Source organism: Hyla sarda, chromosome 5 (genome assembly GCF_029499605.1).
Source record: "Hyla sarda isolate aHylSar1 chromosome 5, aHylSar1.hap1, whole genome shotgun sequence".
NCBI lineage: Eukaryota > Metazoa > Chordata > Amphibia > Anura > Hylidae > Hyla > Hyla sarda.
Window position 1 is genome coordinate 9927174 of NC_079193.1, and position 18929 is coordinate 9946102.

At 45.1% G+C, this 18929-nt stretch overlaps 1 protein-coding gene across 1 annotated transcript in view; it reads right to left on the reverse strand.

Annotated features, from left to right (window-relative positions):
• The window catches only part of MINDY4 (MINDY lysine 48 deubiquitinase 4), a 113510-nt gene that overhangs the window by 59001 nt on the left and 35580 nt on the right, over window positions 1-18929 (reverse strand). The window contains exons 9-10 of the mRNA XM_056519427.1: window positions 11603-11668; window positions 8631-8698 (exon numbers count right to left, since the gene is read on the reverse strand). Coding sequence (XP_056375402.1) covers window positions 8631-8698; window positions 11603-11668 — 134 coding nt within the window. The remainder of the gene's footprint in view (window positions 1-8630; window positions 8699-11602; window positions 11669-18929) is intronic.

Below are 18929 nucleotides of genomic sequence, written 5' to 3' on the forward strand. Positions count from 1 at the left end.
GCTGCCTGTTTACCAGACGTGGTGTCTGATCGTAGAGAAGAGCTCAGAAGACGCAGTTATCTCTAATACACAGATAAGAGATGATGAAAACACACGGGGAGGTGATCAGGACATAAGGGGGAACTTAGCATTTCACCCAAAAAATTGGCAACATTTCTAGGGCAGCTTTAGCGCACTGCGCTGGTGCAGGTAATAATAAACTCCCCACATTAGTGCTGAAAGTATAAAGAAAACATATGAGCTGATATGGTTATACTGTAACCTCCAACACTATCCACCAGCAGAATAGTGAGTGCAGCTCTGGAGTATAATACAGGATATAACTCAGGGTCAGTACAGGATAAGAAATGTAATGTATGTACACAGTGACCTCACCAGCAGAATAGTGAGTACAGCTCTGGAGTATAATACAGGATATAACTCAGGATCAGTACAGGATCAGTAATGTAATGTATGTACACAGTGACCTCACCAGCAGAATAGTGAGTACAGCTCTGGAGTATAATACAGGATATAACTCAGGATCAGTACAGGATAAGTAATGTAATGTATGTACACAGTGACCCCACCAGCAGAATAGTGAGTACAGCTCTGGAGTATAATACAGGATATAACTCAGGAATCAGTACAGGATAAGTAATGTAATGTATGTACACAGTGACCCCACCAGCAGAATAGTGAGTGCAGCTCTGGGGTATAATACAGGATATAACTCAGGATCAGTACAGGATAAGTAATGTAATGTATGTACACAGTGATCTCACCAGCAGAATAGTGAGTACAGCTCTGGAGTATAATACAGGATATAACTCAGGAATCAGTACAGGATAAGTAATGTAATGTATGTACACAGTGACCTCACCAGCAGAATAGTGAGTACAGCTCTCAGGCCCAAGGCATCATTTGACCCGTCAATGCCACAGACCAGTGGTTTCACACTAGGATGCCCCAGGTGTTCTAGTGCATCCTAGGACGTGAAATCTCTACCAGCCTCTAGTTACTCTGCCTATGGACACTAGAGGCTGGGAGAGTCTTTTACTCTGGGACACGCACAATAAATTGATGTCATTGTGCACATTCCAATGGTAGAGGCATGGCCGACCTAATGACTGCAAGAATAAGCAGGAGGAGATGGCGGTAAGATGGGGCTGTGCTACCTATGGGGGGTGGGTTCTACCTATAGGGGAAGGCTACTTATAGTGAAGTCTTATATAGGGGAGGAGGCAAACTGTACGTAGGACCCCAATAAAGGTAGTTTGCCCCCTGTACATAGGCCCATCCTATAGGTAATTTGCCCCCCTGTATGTGGTTCTCCAGATATTGCCCAACTATAGCCTTTGGTTGTCAGGGCACGGAGGGAGTGAATTCTGGGACTAGTAGTCCATCTGAGATTAACTGATTACAATGGTTTGGTTGTAAGTTTGGTTAAGAACAAGGGTGATAATTCTACGGCTAACTTCTACCACCTAAGGCCTGGCGGTAACTGATAACTACTTTCTCATCGTCCGCAGGGTTGTGGCGGGATCTGCCTAATTCTCCTGATTAGGAACTGGCAGCCATTGCGATAAACAGCGCAGACCTCCCTGACAAGTGGAAAAATGATAAATCCGGGCAAAATCCAAATGTCCTTTCCTGACTTTTCATCTTATGCCAGAAGTATGTCAGCTATGTAAACACGTCCCGCTGCACAATAGTCGTACCAGAAACTCCCCGCATACCGGGTTCTCCACAGGTCAAACAATCGCACACAGGATCCCGGTGAATGAGCACAAACACTGTGGGGGCCGATGTACCAAGTGTCCTCGCACGGGAGGCGTCCGTCCCATCACAGTGACCGCTGCATCTTCATCTTTGGTAAAGGTTAGGTCAGTGTTTCCAAAACAGGGTGCCTCCAGCTGTTGCAAAACTACAACTTCCAGCATGCCCGGACAGCCTTTGGCTGGAAGTTGTAGTTTTGCAACAGCTGGAGGCACCCTGTTTGGGAAACACTGGGCAAGGCCAGGTTCACATCACGTTTCTGCAATACAGTTTCCGTATCACGTTTTTGATGAAAAAAAGGATTCCTCAAAACCGGACTGAACTGTATCAAAATATGTGCACAAATTTTAAACCGTATACGATTGAAAACCGTTTATAGTTTTAAAAAATTATTTCCGGCTGCATCCGTTTTTAAAGAAAAAAAAAAAAAAAAAAAAAAGTATAAATTTTTAACTTTTCACTCCATTATGAATAAAGTTTTACTTGTTTGATTGAAATTCCAAGAAAAAAACTGCGCAAAGTCAAAAACCAGATGGAACCGCACGCTCTGTAAGGTTCCCACTGACTCCCATGTTAAAAAAAAAGAAATTTAAAAAAATAAATATACGTTTCAATACTGTTTTCAATGGAGAGTCAGTGTATACGGTTTTCAATGGAGAGTCAGTGTATACGGTTTTCAATGGAGAGTCAGTGTATACGGTTTTCAATACGGTTCCGTACGGTTTTCAAATTGAAAACGTATACGGGAACTGTATTGAAAAAACGTGGTGTGAACACGGCCTGAGGCGAACGCACTACTACTCACAGCTGACGATTTGCTACAATTGTGTCCGGTCTAGACCATCCTCTATGGGAGCAATGATACATTGAAGCAAATAATCAGAGAGAGAGACTACAGTGGTCCCTCAAGTTACAATATTAATTGGTTCCAGGACGACCATTGTATGTTGAGACCATTGTATGTTGAGACCAGAACTCTATGGGAACCTGGTAATTGGTTCTAAAGCCCCAAAATATCATCCAAAAATAGGAAAAAGTGAGAATTAAAGAAAATTAAGTAGATAACTAATACAGATAAAGCAAATCCTTACATATAAAAGTAAGAAAGATCTGCTGGGAGCTGTAATCACTCTCTATGTCAGTGTTTCCCAACCAGGGTGCCTCCAGATGTTGCAAAACTACAACTCCCAGCATGCCCAGACAGCCAAGGGCTGTCTGGGCATGCTGGGAGTTGTAGTTTTGCAAAAGCTGGGGGCACCCTGCTTGGGAAACACTGGTCTATGTAGAGGACAGGAGCTTCTTCAGGGTCCTGTACAGAACACGCAATGTCCTAAAAAAGTAACATGGAGCCGCCCTCACCTGGTGTCCAAAGGAGCAAATAACCCTGGTACAGGTAAAGTGTACAAAACATGTAATACCTCCCTGTACTGTAGGGGGCGCTACCAGACACCAGTCAGTGCATGCACTTCAGTAATACAGGTAAAGAGTACAGAACATGTAATACCTTCCTGTACTGAAGGGGGCGCTACCAGACACCAGTCAGTGCATACACTTCAGTAATACAGGTAAAGAGTACAGAACATGTAATACCTTCCTGTATTGAAGGGGGCGCTACCAGACACCAGTCAGTGCATGCACTTCAGTAATACAGGTAAAGAGTACAGAACATGTAATACCTTCCTGTACTGTAGGGGGCGCTACCAGACACCAGTCAGTGCATACACTTCAGTGATACAATGGTTCTACCAGTGAATGCCCATTCTGATTGGTCGGTTCTCCAAGCCATTGACAGGTATCACAGATCTGAACTGTCCGTAGCATTGCATGTTGAGTCTGGTTTCAAGTTATGATGGTCCAGAAAAGACCATTGTATGTTGAAACTATAGTATGTTGAGGCCATTGTAAGTTGAGGGATCACTGTATTGGATAAGTATTGAGCTTATAACGGATTGTATATGCAGCTCTGGATGGAAGTGGAATTTTAGGCCACTTAAAGTGGTATTCCAGTGAAAAACTATTTTTTTCAATCAACTGGCTCCAGAAAGTTAAAAAGATTTGTAAATAACTTCTATAAAAAAAAAAAATCTTAATCCTACCAGTACTTATCAGCTTCTGAAGTTGAGTTGTTCTTTTCTGTCTGACCACAGTGCTCTCTGCTGACACCTGTCTGTCTGTCTCAGGACCTGTCCAGAGCAGGAGAGGTTTGTTATGGGGATTTAAGACAGAGGTGTCAGCAGAGAGCTCTGTGGTAAGACAGAAAAGAACAACTCAACTTCAGCAGCTGATAACTACTGGCAGGATTAAGAATTTTCAATAGAAGTAAATTACAAATCTGTTTAACTTTCTGGAGCCAGTTAATATGTAAAAAAAAAAATGTTTTCACTGGAATACCCCTTTAATTTATAGGTTCTTGTGTATGCCTTGTGCTTACCTGTTTTAGATGATGTGGCAGGCAGGTGTTTTTAACCATACGGATTGCAATTCCATCACTAAAATGATTTCCAAATGTTGCTTACATTTCCCATGATTCCACTGGATTTGCAGACAGAGGGGGTGGAGTCTCATCATTGCAATTCATCTAATGAGACCAAAGTAATCACCAAGCTAGACTCCAGCTACCAGAAGCCTAAAGTGCTGAGGCTCATAGACGTGTTGGGGTCAGTTCACACTCTACAGTTTTCTTACATTAGCTTATTCAAAGGGCATTGGAAAAAAGTCATCTGATCTTCGGTCAACTTGTTGTTTAGGAAGATTTGCATCTTCAGGCTGTGTTTAAAGGGGTACTCCGGTGCTAGACATCTTCTCTCCTAGCCAGGGGGTCTTGCTGCTGGGGCCCCCGCAATCTTCATCAGCATCGTCCTGCAGCAGTGGTTGTGGCGTCACGGCCACGCCCCTCGTGATGTCACACCACGCCCTCCCTCCATTCATGTCTATGTGAGAGGCATGTCAGTCGTCACGTCCTTCCCATAGACATGAATGGAAGGGGGCGTGACATGACGCCACGAGGGGCGTGGTCGTGACGTCACGAGGGGCGTGGTCGTGACGTCACGGTCTGGACAAAATTATTGGCACCTTTCAAAATTGTGGATAAATAAGATTGTTTCAATCATGTGATGCTCCTTTATACTCACCTGGGGCAAGTAACAGGTGTGGGCAATATAAAAATCACCACACCTGAAAGCAGATAAAAAGGAGAGAAGTTCACTTAGTCTTTGCATTGTGTGTCTGTGTGTGCCACACTTAGCATGGACAAGAGAAAGAGGAGAAGAGAACTGTCTGAGGACTTGGGAACCAAAATTGTGGAAAAATATCAACAATCTCAAGGTTACAAGTCCATCTCCAGAGATCTAGATTTGCCTTTGTCCACAGTGCGCAACATTATCAAGAAGTTTACAACCCATGGCACTGTAGATAATCTCCCTGGGCGTGGACGGAAGAAGAGAAAAATTGATGAAAGGTGTCACTGCAGGATAGTCCGGATGGTGGATAAGCAGCCCCAAACAAGTTCCAAAAGATATCCAAGCTGTCCTGCAGGCTCAGGGGGCATCAGTGTCAGCGCGAACTATCCAACGACATTTAAATGAAATGAAACGCTATGGAGGAGACCCAGGAGGACCCCACTATGGAGGAGACCCAGGAGGACACCACTATGGAGGAGACCCAGGAGGACCCCACTATGGAGGAGACCCAGGAGGACCCCACTATGGAGGAGACCCAGGAGGACCCCACTATGGAAGAGACCCAGGAGGACCCCACTATGGAGGAGACCCAGGAGGACCCCACTATGGAGGAGACCCAGGAGGACCCCACTATGGAAGAGACCCAGGAGGACCCCACTATGGAGGAGACCCAGGAGGACCCCACTATGGAGGAGACCCAGGAGGACCCCACTGCTGACACAGAGACATAAAAAACCAAGACTACATTTTACCAAAATAAACTTGAGTAACCAAAATCCTTCTGGGAAAACGTCTTGTTGACAGATGAGACCAAGATAGAGCTTTTTGGTAAAGCCCATCATTCTACTGTTTACCGAAAACAGAATGAGGCCTACAAAGAAAAGAACACAGTACCTACAGTGACATATGGTGGAGGTCAGTGATGTTTTGGGTTGTTTTGCTGCCTCTGGCACTGGGGGCCTTGAATGTGTACAAGACATCATGAAATCTGAGGATTACCAATGGATTTTGGGTCGCACTGTACAGCCCAGTCAGAAAGCTGGGTTTGTGTCCGAGATTTGGGTCTTCCAGCAGGACAATGACCCCAAACATACGTCAAAAAGCCGCAGAAATGGATGACAACAAAGCGCTGGAGAGTTCTGAAGTGTCAGCAATGAGTCCAGATCTAAATCCCATTGATCACCTGTGGAGAGATCTTATAATTACTGTTGGGAAAAGGCGCCGTCCAATAAGAGACCTGGAGCAGTTTGTAAAGGAAGAGCGGTCCAACATTCCGGCTGAGAGGTGTAAGAAGCTTATTGATGGTTATAGGAAGAGTGGTCCAACATTCCGGCTGAGAGGTGTAAGAAGCTTATTGATGGTTATAGGAAGAGTGGTCCAACATTCCGGCTGAGAGGTGTAAGAAGCTTATTGATGGTTATAGGAAGAGTGGTCCAACATTCCGGCTGAGAGGTGTAAGAAGCTTATTGATGGTTATAGGAAGAGTGGTCCAACATTCCGGCTGAGAGGTGTAAGAAGCTTATTGATGGTTATAGGAAGAGTGGTCCAACATTCCGGCTGAGAGGTGTAAGAAGCTTATTGATGGTTATAGGAAGAGTGGTCCAACATTCCGGCTGAGAGGTGTAAGAAGCTTATTGATGGTTATAGGAAGAGTGGTCCAACATTCCGGCTGAGAGGTGTAAGAAGCTTATTGATGGTTATAGGAAGAGTGGTGCAACATTCCGGCTGAGAGGTGTAAGAAGCTTATTGATGGTTATAGGAAGAGTGGTCCAACATTCCGGCTGAGAGGTGTAAGAAGCTTATTGATGGTTATAGGAAGAGTGGTGCAACATTCCGGCTGAGAGGTGTAAGAAGCTTATTGATGGTTATAGGAAGAGTGGTCCAACATTCCGGCTGAGAGGTGTAAGAAGCTTATTGATGGTTATAGGAAGAGTGGTGCAACATTCCGGCTGAGAGGTGTAAGAAGCTTATTGATGGTTATAGGAAGAGTGGTGCAACATTCCGGCTGAGAGGTGTAAGAAGCTTATTGATGGTTATAGGAAGAGTGGTCAAACATTCCGGCTGAGAGGTGTAAGAAGCTTATTGATGGTTAAAGGAAGAGTGGTCCAACATTCCGGCTGAGAGGTGTAAGAAGCTTATTGATGGTTATAGGAAGAGTGGTCCAACATTCCGGCTGAGAGGTGTAAGAAGCTTATTGATGGTTATAGGAAGAGTGGGCCAACATTACGGCTGAGAGGTGTAAGAAGCTTATTGATGGTTATAGGAAGAGTGGTCCAACATTCCGGCTGAGAGGTGTAAGAAGCTTATTGATGGTTATAGGAAGACACTGATTTCACTTATTTTTTCCAAACGGTGTGCAACCAAATATTAAGTTAAGGGTGCCAATAATTTTGTCCAGACCATTTTTGGAGTTTGGTGACATTATGTCCAATTTGCTTTTTTTCCTCCTTTTTTTGGTTTAGTTCCAATACACACAAAGGGAATAAACATGTGTATAGCAAAACACGTGTTACTGCAATCCTTTCCTGTGAGGAATACTTCATTATATAGAAAAATTTCAGAGGTGCCAACATTTACAGCCATAGCAGTGTATATTGATCCCATAGCGATAGCAGCAGCAGTATACAGATAGAGCTGGAGGGGAGGTGTATAACTACTATATATCCTGATCCCATAGAGATAGCAGCAGTATACAGATCGCGTTGAAGGAGAAGATGTAAAACTACTATATATCTCTTAATCCCATAGAGATAGCAGCAGCAGTATACAGATAGAGATAAGTGGAGGGGTATAGGAGCTAGCAGGAGGAATCTGATAGGTGATTAGGTCATCATCATCATGTAATTTACAGGAAGTCAGCTAACCCAGGACTGACCACTTCATCTGACACATCGAGTACTGTGATTTTCTGTGGGTCAGGTTACTGATCACATGACCCAGTTACAGTAATGAAATGCATGGATGCAGCTGTGCTGGAATTAAACAGGTGGCACTGTAGCAAGTGATGGTGAGTATGCCTGATATCAAAATAAAACTGGAGTGCTTGTTTAAGAAAATTTGTGTAGCACTACAAAAAGTAACAGCGTAGTCCTGCACTTAAAGGGGTACTCCAGTGGAAAACATTATTTATTTATTTTTTTAAATCAACTGGTGCCAGAAATGTAAACATATTTGTAAATTACTTATATTAAAAAAATCTTTACCCTTCCAGTACTTTTTAGCAGCTGCATGCTACAGAGGAAATTCTTTTTTGTCTTGTCCATAGTGCTCTCTGCTGACACCTGATGTCCGTATCAGGAACTGTCCAGAACAGGAGAAAATCCCCATAGCAAACCTATTCTGCTCTGGACAGTTCCTGACACGGACAGAGGTGTCAGCAGAGAGCACTGTGGTCAGACAGAAAGGAAATTCTAAAAGAATAGAATTTCCTCTGTAGCATACATACAGCTGCTAATACGTACTGGAAGGGTAAAGATTTTTTTTAATAGAAGTAATTTACAAATCTGCTTAACTTTCTGGCACCAGTTCATTTAAAAAAAAAAAAAAAAGTTTTCCATTGGAGTACCCCTTTAACCCTGATTATACAGGAGATTATTACTGAATGGTGCAAGCGAAAATGTACGAAAAGGTATAAACATTACATTAGATTGGATGTAGATTATATGCATAAAGTATATGATGATATAGACTTACAGTTCAAGCGTTCTGGAGAAGACGACAGATACGGTAAGGAGGATGCACCCTAAGGGACCGAGCTCAAACTATAAGAAAAAGGATAGAAACTTATCACTTATAAGTATCAAGGTTAAAACCTACCCCGCTGTAGTATTAGGGCTTATGCAGGGGTCAAGTCCTAGGAAAAAAAGTGTGGGAACTCACTCAAGATTTCCATTTAAAGGGGTACTCCAGTGAAAATCTTTTTTCTTTTAAATCAACTGGTGGCAGAAAGTTTAACATATTTGTAAATTACTTCTATTAAAAAAAATCTTAATCCTTCCTGTACTTATTGACAGAGGAAACTCTTTTCTTTATGGAATGCTCTCTGATGACATCACAAGCACAGTTCTCTCTGCTGACGTTATTATAATAATAATAATAACAACGCTTTATTTATTGTTGTCCTTAGTGGGATTTGAACCCAAGTCCCCAGCACTGCAAGGCAGCAGTGCTAACCACTGAGCCACCATGCTGCCCTTAGCATACATCTGCTATGCACGGTTGCTAAAATGGACAGAGATGTCAGCAGAGAGCACTGTGCTCGTGATGTCATCAGTGTTCCAAAAAGAAAGGAATTTCCTCTGTAGCATTCAGCAGCTAATAAGTACTGGAAGGATTAAGATTTTTTTAATAGAAGTAATTTACAAATATGTTTAACTTTCTGCCATCAGGTGATTTAAAAGAAAAAAGGTTTTCACCGGAGTACCCCTTTAAGGGCTGGTCCTGCAGGACTCCTGCTAATGGGAACAGGGTTTCTGCTGTGGCAAAAGTGCAGGAACTCCGTTCCCATGCGTTCCTGCAGGGCTTGAGCCCTGGGCTTATGGATATCACAGGGAGGGGTTCAGCTACCAAGGATCCTCCTCTATGAGCCGCAGCAGAAGATAAGTCAGGACACAGGATCAGACTACAAGGGTTTATTTGTAGTCTGTTACCATGGAGACACATAGGACTGCACAGGAGCGGCATGCATACACAAAAATGCATTAGATGGGTAGGGTCACACATATGGGCTGCGTATTTGATCCTATAGACTTTGCTAGCACTGACATACGCATATGCAACAAATACGTGTGACCCGATTCCCCAAGTTGTTTTTTTTGGGGGCTGCATTCACACCACCATATGCCGACATGTTGTACATATACATCGGCATCCTGTCAAAATAGGATGCAGACATAAACATGACCGAAGCGGCAAAGGCCCAATCGACTTCAATTGCCCAAACGCAGCTGACGTTCAGTAATCTGTTCAGGTCATTTTGGGCTTGGTCACTATAGAGCAGCAAACCACACTTTAGGGCACTGTTTCCCAACCAGGATGCCTCCAGCTGTTGCAAAACTTCAACTCCCAGTATGCCCGGACAGCCGTTGGCTGTCCGGGCATGCTGGGAGTTGAAGTTTTGCAACAGCTGGAGGACAGCAGTTTGAAGACCTCTGCACTAAGTGATAAGATGAGAGGGAAGCCTTTACTTACCTTTCAGGAACAGTGTGCATCCTCTGGAGGAGGCAGACAGATGTTTAGTCTCCAGGCATGCTGGGAGTTGAAGTTTTGCAATAGATGGAGGCACTTTGGTTGGGAAGCAATGCTTTACGGACAGGGTCTAAACATTACGATCTCATTATGAGATTCCGTTTAGGCCGGGTTCACACCACGTTTTTGCAGTACAGTTCCCGTATAGGTTCTCAATGTGAAAACCGTACAGAACCGTATTGAAAACCGTATGCACTGACTCTGCATTGAAAACCGTATACCAAACAATGCATCCGGTTGCATCTGTTTTGCGTCTTGTACGGTTTAGTCATTTTTTTTCCCCGTACCCAAAACCGTAGTCTACCACAGTTTTTGGTCCGGGTGAAAAACCGTATAGGTTTTTTTTTTTTTTAACATGGGAGTCAATGGGAACCGTACAGAACTGTATGTGCGTATGGTTCCATACGATTTTTGACTTTGCACAGTTTTTCTTCCTGGAATTTCAATCAAACAAGTGAAACTTTATTCATAATGTAGTGAAAAGCTAAAAAAGTATAATTTTTTTTTCTTAAAAAAAACGGATGCAACCGGACATCAGTTTTCAAACCGTATACGGGTTAAAATTTGTACAAACATTTTGATACAGTTTAGTCCGGTTTTGAGGAAACCGTTTTTCATCAAAAACCTGAAACGGGAACTGTATTGCAAAAACGTGGTGTGAATGCACCCTTAAAGGGGTATTCCGGCCCTGAGACATCTTATCCCCTATCCAAAGGATAGGGGATAAGATGTCTCACCGCGGGGGTCCTGCCGCTGGGGACCCCCGCAATCTTGTGTTCGCCACCCACCTGTTTAAGCTGTACGCCGCGGTGCCAGCTCACAAACAGCAGGGTGGCAACCACGGAAGTCACGCCCCCTCCCATAGACTTGCATAGCGGGGGCGGGGGGTTGACGTCACACGGGGGCGGAGTTGTGACGTCACGGTACTTTTGCGCCGTGGTCGCCACCCGGCTGTTTGTGAGCTGGCATACAGCTTAAACAGGTGGGTGGCGAACACAAGATTGCAGGGGTCCCCAGCGGCGGGACCCCCCGCGGTGAGACTTCTTATCCCCTATCCTTTGGATAGGGGAAAAGATGTCTCAGGGCCAGAGTACCCCTTTAAAAATATACTTTGTAAATTCTATAGTATTGCATATACATAGTTATATTCTGCAATGAGAAGCCTAAAAATGCAATATATAAACTCCTTTTAAAATGTAGTGCGATTGTTTTGCAGCAGAATTTGGGCACAACAATTGGTAAAAAGTATGTAATGACGGTAGATTCGGAATAATTCATTGTTGGGTAATGTCCCCAATTCATACCTAGGAACACTATTCCTATCACCGGTGACCTATAGCCCTGTGTAATGTCTGAGGGATCGTCCATTCACAGATGACATTAATGGGTTCACAATCTAATATAGTGCCGCCATTCACCTGACTAATGTTCTGCTGCAGGAAGGTCACCAGATCCTCGTATGTTGTGAAGCTGTACAGGATGAGCTGGAGGGGAATAAGAAGTTACATTAATACAGGAAGCACAGGAGAGAGCACGACGTATACACAGACAACTATTAGAGGAAATCACAGTCTAAGACCTTCTTGTATTTTGCTAGGTGCCCCCGAAATGTTACATATAGCTGGGATATTTCTGACATTCTGTTGTCTCCTGTTAGTTACTATGTAACAGTCTCACAGCTGATCCATTACTCTGGAACAGTTAAAGAAGCACTCCAGGATTTATTTTTTAATATTTTTTGCTTATATAGTGCAGCACAGACTATTATTAAAGAACCAGCTAGTTGCCCGGTTTTTCCTACCTAATTCTTGTGGGGGAGGAAAAGCAACAAAGGAGGATCCCCAAATTTCCTCTTCATATCATGTCTTCATATCCCGTCCCCATCTCCCGACCACATATCCCATCCCCATATCCCGTCTCCATCTCCATATCCAGACCTCCTATCCAGACCTCCTATCCCGACCCCATATTCCGTCCCCATATCACGACCCAATCTCCATATCCAGACCCCATATCCTGTCCCCATATCCCGTCCCCATCTCCATATCCAGACCTCCTATCCTGACCTCCTATCCCGTCCCCATATCCCGTCCCCATATCCCGTCCCCATCTCCATATTCAGACCTCCTATCCTGACCTCCTATCCCGTCCCCATATCCCGTCCCCATCTCCATATCCCGACCCCATATCCCGTCCCCATATCCCGTCCCAATCTCCATATCCCGACCCCATATCCCGTCCCAATCTCCATATCCCGACCCCATATCCCGTCCCCATATCCCGTCCCCATCTCCATATCCCGACCCCATATCCCGTCCCCATATCCCGTCCCCATCTCCATATCCAGAGCCCATATCCTGTCCCCATATCCCGTCCCCATATCCAGACCCCATATCCTGTCCCCATATCCCGTCCCCATCTCCATATCCAGACCCCATATCCTGTCCCCATATCCCGTCCCCATCTCCATATCCAGACCCCATATCCCGTCCCCATCTCCATATCCAGACCCCATATCCTGTCCCCGTATCCCGTCCCCATCTCCATATCCAGACCCCATATCCTGTCCCCGTATCCCGTCCCCATCTCCATATCCAGACCCCATATCCTGTCCCCATATCCCGTCCCCATCTCCATATCCAGACCTCCTATCCCGACCTCCTATCCCAACCTCCTATCTTGTCCCCATATCCCCTCCCCATCTCCATATCCCGACCTCCTATCCCGACCTCCTATCCCGACCTCCTATCCAGACCTCCTATCCAGACCTCCTATCCCGTCCCCATATCCCCTCCCCATCTCCATATCCAGACCTCCTATCCCGTCCCCATATCCCGTCCACATCTCCATATCCCGACCTCCTATCCCGACCTCCTATCCCGACCTCCTATCCCGACCTCCTATCCCGACCTCCTATCCCGACCTCCTATCCCGACCTCCTATCCCGACCTCCTATCCCGTCCTCAGGTGGGGCTGAGTTGTGATGAAGATATTGTAGGCCGAAAATTTAAGGGGGCGTGATATTGTGGGGAAGTGGGTGTGATTTGCACGTCAGACAGATACACACAAAGGGTAGAAAGTAAAAGGGGTGTGGTTTAAATTGTGGTCGTGGATCTGCAAGATAGGGTGCGGCATGCAACCAGACTGACGCATTCACCAGGAGATGCAGAGCGGAGCTTGTGGAGGCACCAGAAGTCCTATATACTTGCATGGGACTTGAAACAAAAACCCCATCATTCACACAAGGGGGTAGGTAAGGGGTTAATTTAACTATCCTATGACTGTAGTAGACATATAAGTAACATGTGACCAAGTTTCATGATCAAAACACTCCAAAGCACTCCAGTGAAAATATTTATATTTTTTTTAAATCAACTGGTGACAACAAATTTAACAGATTTGTAAATTACGTCTATTTAAAAATCTTAACCCTTCCAGTACTTATCAGCTGCTGTATGCTCCACAGAAAGTTGTGTAGTTCTTTCCTGTCTGACCACAGTGCTCTCTGCTGACACCTCTGTCCATGTCAGGAACTGTCAAGAGCAGGAGAGGTTTACTATGGGGGATTTGGACAGTTCCTGACATGGACAGAGGTGTCAGCAGAGAGCACTGTGGTCAGACAGAAAAGAACTTCCTGTGGAGCATACAGCAGCTGATAAGTACTGGAAGGGTTAAGATTTTTAAATAGAAGTAATTTACAAACCTGTTTAACTTTCAGTTGATTTTAAAAACATTGTTTTCCGCCGGAGTACCCCTTTAATATCTTTAGCCGTTTGGAAGTAATGCTGGGACACACACATACATTTGGGGAGATTTATCCAAACCTGTCTCGAGGAAAAGTTGCTGAGTTGCCCAGAGCAACCAATCAGATCGCTGCTTTCATTTTCAGAGGCTTTTTCAAAAATGAAAGAAGCGATCTGATTGGTTGTTAGGGGCAACTCAGCAACTTTTCCTCTGGACAGGTTTTGATAAATCTCCCTCATTGAGTTATAATATATATATATATATAAATGTAATGTTTCTTGTGTATGCCTTTTTCTTATCTCTATTTTCTAATGTGGCAGGCATGGGATAAGCTCCATGTTGGTTCACAAATGCATAATGATGTAGGGCGTGCAATGCAGCCTACATTTCCCATGGATTCTCTGGCTTTGGGTGGGGTGTTTGATTATTGCACCTGGTCATCTCATTAGGCAGCTGGAGGTCACCCAGGTGAACTGATTAGATCAGGGTCACCCCACTAGGGTGCCTTCAGGTTTTGCAAAACTCCCAGCATGCCCGGACAGCCAAAGGGGTAAGGAGGCTATAGAGGACTCCCCTAATTTCATAAGGGGATGTCTGCCCTGTAACATCCACAGAGGAGTTTTGGCGTTTTAAGGAACATTTACTGAAATACTGTAAAGTAAAATAATTTTATAGACCAACTCCAAAAGGTCGATTCCCTTTTCCAAAAATAAGTTTGCTTAAAGTGGTACTCCGCCCCGAGACATCTTATCCCCCGCACCTGGCGGTCGTTTAGGGCATCAGGTGCAGCGCCGGAGGCTCGTGGTGTCACGGCCACGCTGACTTCTCGGCCACGCCCCCTCAATGCAAGTTTATGGGAGGGGGCGTAACTTGCATTGAGGAGGGTACGGTTGTGATGTCCCGAGCGGGGCGTGGCCACGAAGTCACAAGCCTCCGCCTGCATTGCCAGTAATCCGGCACGGAGCCAAGTTCGCTCCGTGCACTGGATGCTGGGGGGCTGCAGCCAAGATTGCAGGGGTCCCCAGCGGCAGGATCCCCGCGATCAGACATTTCCTCCCCTATCCATTGGAGAGGGGATAAGATGTCTAGGGGTGGAGTCCCCCTTTAAAGGAACAGTAGGCAGGGTGTGAGGAGGCGGCGCATGACACAAGGAACCATTGTTATGCTTCACCCCTTTAGGCCCTGCATTATAAATTGTACCAACATAATGGTGGGCCATATTAAGGTTCGCCCTGTTAAAGGGGTACTCCCCTGGAAAACATTTATTTTTAAATCAACTAAAAATCTTAATCCTTCCAGTACTTATCAGCTGCTGTATACTACAGAGAAAGTTCTTTTCTTTTTGAATTTCTTTACTGTCTGACCACAGTGCTCTCTGCTGACACCTCTGTCCATGTCAGGAACTGTCCAGAGAAGGAGAGGTTTGCTATGGGGATTTGCTTTTACTTTGGACAGTTCCTGACACGGACAGAGGTGTCAGCAGAGAGCACTATGGGCAGACTGGAAAGAACTACACAACTTCCTCTGTAGTATGCAGCAGCTGATAAGTACTGGAAGGATTAAGATTTGTATATAGAAGTAATTTACAAATCTGTTATCAAATTTTCTGGCACCAGTTGACTTGAAAATAATTAGCTTTCTACTGGAGTACCCCTTTAGTCTAGTGGAAATTTTTTTCCCCCCTATACAAGGATGGGGGATAAGTTATAGATTGCGGGGGGGGGGGGTCCGAGCCCCGGGACCACCCGTGATCTCCTGCACGGGGCCCTGGAAGTTTGCTGGAAGCTGACGTCCGACCTCCGCAGGAAGCCTCGGCCGACACACCCCCTCCATGCATCTCTATGGGGTACATCGAGCACCCTGTTGGCCGACGATCCTTGCGGGGGTCGGCATGCTGACTGCTGGGACCACAAGCAGGAGATCGCGGGGGTCCCAGCGCTCGGACCCCCGCAATCTATAACTTATCCCCTATTCTTTGTATAGGGGATGAGTTATTTTTCATCAGACTACTCCTTTAAAAGGGGTACTCCGCTGATCAGTGTTTGCAACAAACTGTTCCGAAAGCTGGAGCCGGGACATCACGCACATCACGCACCGCCCCCTCAATGCAAGTCTATGGGAGTGGGCGTGACAGCAGTCACGCCCCCTCCCAAAGACTTGCACTGAGGGGGCGGGGTGTAATGTAATAATAGGGCGGGGCTATGTCACGAGCTCCCGTCTCCCTCCCATAGACTTGCATTGAGGGGACGGGGTGTGATGTCATGAGGGGGCGGGGCGTGATGTCATGAGGGGGCGGGGCTATGACATCCCAAGCTCCTAGCGCCGGCTCCAGCGTTCGGAACAGAGCACCCCATTAAGCTGTTTTTGCAATACTTTCTTTAACCCCTTAAGGACCGGGGTTTTTTCCGTTTTTGCATTTTCGTTTTTTGCTCCTTGCCTTTAAAAAATCATAACTTTTTCAATTTTGCACCTAAAAATCCATAAGATTGCTTATTTTTTGCGCCACCAATTCTACTTTGTAATGACGTCAGTCATTTGGCCCAAAAATCTACGGTGAAAATCTACGAAAAAAAAAATCATTGTGCGACAAAATTGAAATCCGTTTCTACGCAGTGCATATTTCGGTAAAAATGACACCTTATCATTATTCTGTAGGTCCATACGATTAAAATGATCCCCTACTTATATAGGTGATTTTGTCAGACTTCTGGAAAAAATCATAACTACATGCAGGAAAATGTATACGTTTAAAATTGTCATCTTCTGACCCCTATAACTTTTTTATTTTTCCGTGTATGGGGCGGTGTGAGGGCTCATTTTTTGCGCCGTGATCTGAAGTTTTTAACGGTACCATTGACGGTATCATTTGCATTGATAGGACTTATTGATCGCTTTTTATTCATTTTTAAATTATATAAAAAGTGACCAAAAATGAACTATTTTGGACTTTGGAATTTTTTTTGCGCGCACGCCTTTGACAGAGCGGTTTAATTAACAATATATTTTTATAATTCGGACATTTCCGCACGCGGCGATACCATATATGTTTATTTTTATTTACACTGTGTTTTTTTTTATGGGAAAAGGGGGGTGATTCAAACTTTTAATAGGGAAGGGGTTAAATGATATTCATTAACTTTTTTTTTCACTTTTTTTTTGCAGTGTTATAGCTCCCATAGGGACCTATAACACTGCACACACTGATCATTGTTATCCCATAGGGACCTATAACACTGCACACACTGATCTCTTATACTGATCATTGTTATACCATAGGGACCTATAACACTGCACACACTGATCTCTTATACTGATCATTGTTATCCCATAGGGACCTATAACACTGCACACACTGATCTCTTATACTGATCATTGTTATCCCATAGGGACCTATAACACTGCACACACTGATCTCTTATACTGATCATTGTTATACCATAGGGACCTATAACACTGCACACACTGATCATCATTGATCACTGGTTTCTCATAGCAAACCAGTGATCGATGATTCTGCCGCATGACTGCTAATGCCTGGATCTCAGGCACTGAGCAGTCATTCGGCGATCGGACAGCGAGGAGGCAGGTAGGGGCCCTCCCGCTGTCCTGTAAGCTGTTCGGGATGCCTCGATTTCGCCGCGGCTATCCCGAACAGCCCACTGAGTTAACCGGCACTTTTTACTTTCGCTTTTAGCCGCGTGGCTCAGCTCTGAGCGCGCGGCTAAAGGGTTAATAGCGCGTGGCGCCGCGATTGGCGCTGCGCGCTATTAGCGGCGGATCCCGGTTTCACTATGACGCCGGGCCCGCCTTGATATGATGTGGGGTTACCGTGTAACCCAGCGTTATATCACGGGAGCCGGACCAAGGACGTACCGGTACGTCCTTGGTCCTTAAGGGGTTAAATGAGCACTGCCAGATACAAAAAGCATGTATAACCAATAGGTTTTGCAATTGCTTTCATTAGAAAATTTTTCAGTATTTCCTACTTAAAACCAGTCAAACAACTGCCCTCCCTGCCTGCTTGGACACATACTAGACCTGCTGTGTCCATGAGTCATCACCTATGTCATGGACACACTTCCTTGATTGACAGCTGTGAGTGCAGGGCTCAGAGCTGGAGGAATAATCCTCCCACTGTCATCTTGTGTCCCGCTACTGTCAGTGAGGACAAGCTGGGAGTTGTAGTTTTGCTAATGCTAGGGGAGATGTGAGCAGACAGCATACTGAGGGAGGGGGCGGAGACCTGCACAGTGAGACCACACCCCCTCCCTTTGAGAGGAATTCAGACTAGTGCGAAGAATTAAAAGTGTAATAAAAAAAACTAAAGGTGCTAGACACATAAAAATAAGATGTACATGGTCAGGATTAGGTACTGAGTGATATATTAAAAACCAATGTTTTTTGTTGGATCTGACGGGTACGCTTTAAACTATCTATTCTGATCACATTAAATCCATGAGTCGGGGGACACTTATGGGACATCGGATGAAAACGTATTTTAACGTGACCCTGATGTCCGCAGCATAATTAGGGGATGATCTGAAGTTATGCAAGTTGTGTCCATGAGTTGTATGGGAATCCTCCCCGGGGCGGCGGACCCCCTCCTGGTAAATAAATGCTCATGTGTTGTTTGCTTCTTTCCTTGTTTTGCCAACCTCCCTAAAGATTTACACCGGGGTGAACAAAGAGTCTCCAGTCCCCGTGGTAATCGCGGCTCTGCATAGAATTAAAGGGCAATTCCAGTACATAAAGTGCAGCCAAAAAGCGGGAACTGTGTAACTATTGTCATTTGTTTTCTATTTTCCAGAAGTAACACAGAAGCCCCCGCCATGATGGCTGCCACCTCTGAACCCCATCCCCCCTGTCATTACTGGGGTCTCCTATAATGTGGTAAAGGTGTAAAGGGGTTGTCGCATTAACAACATTCATCCCCTATATATAGGATATAAACACGAATTGCACTGAACTGAACTGTTGGATGCGGGGGGGGGGGGGGGGGGG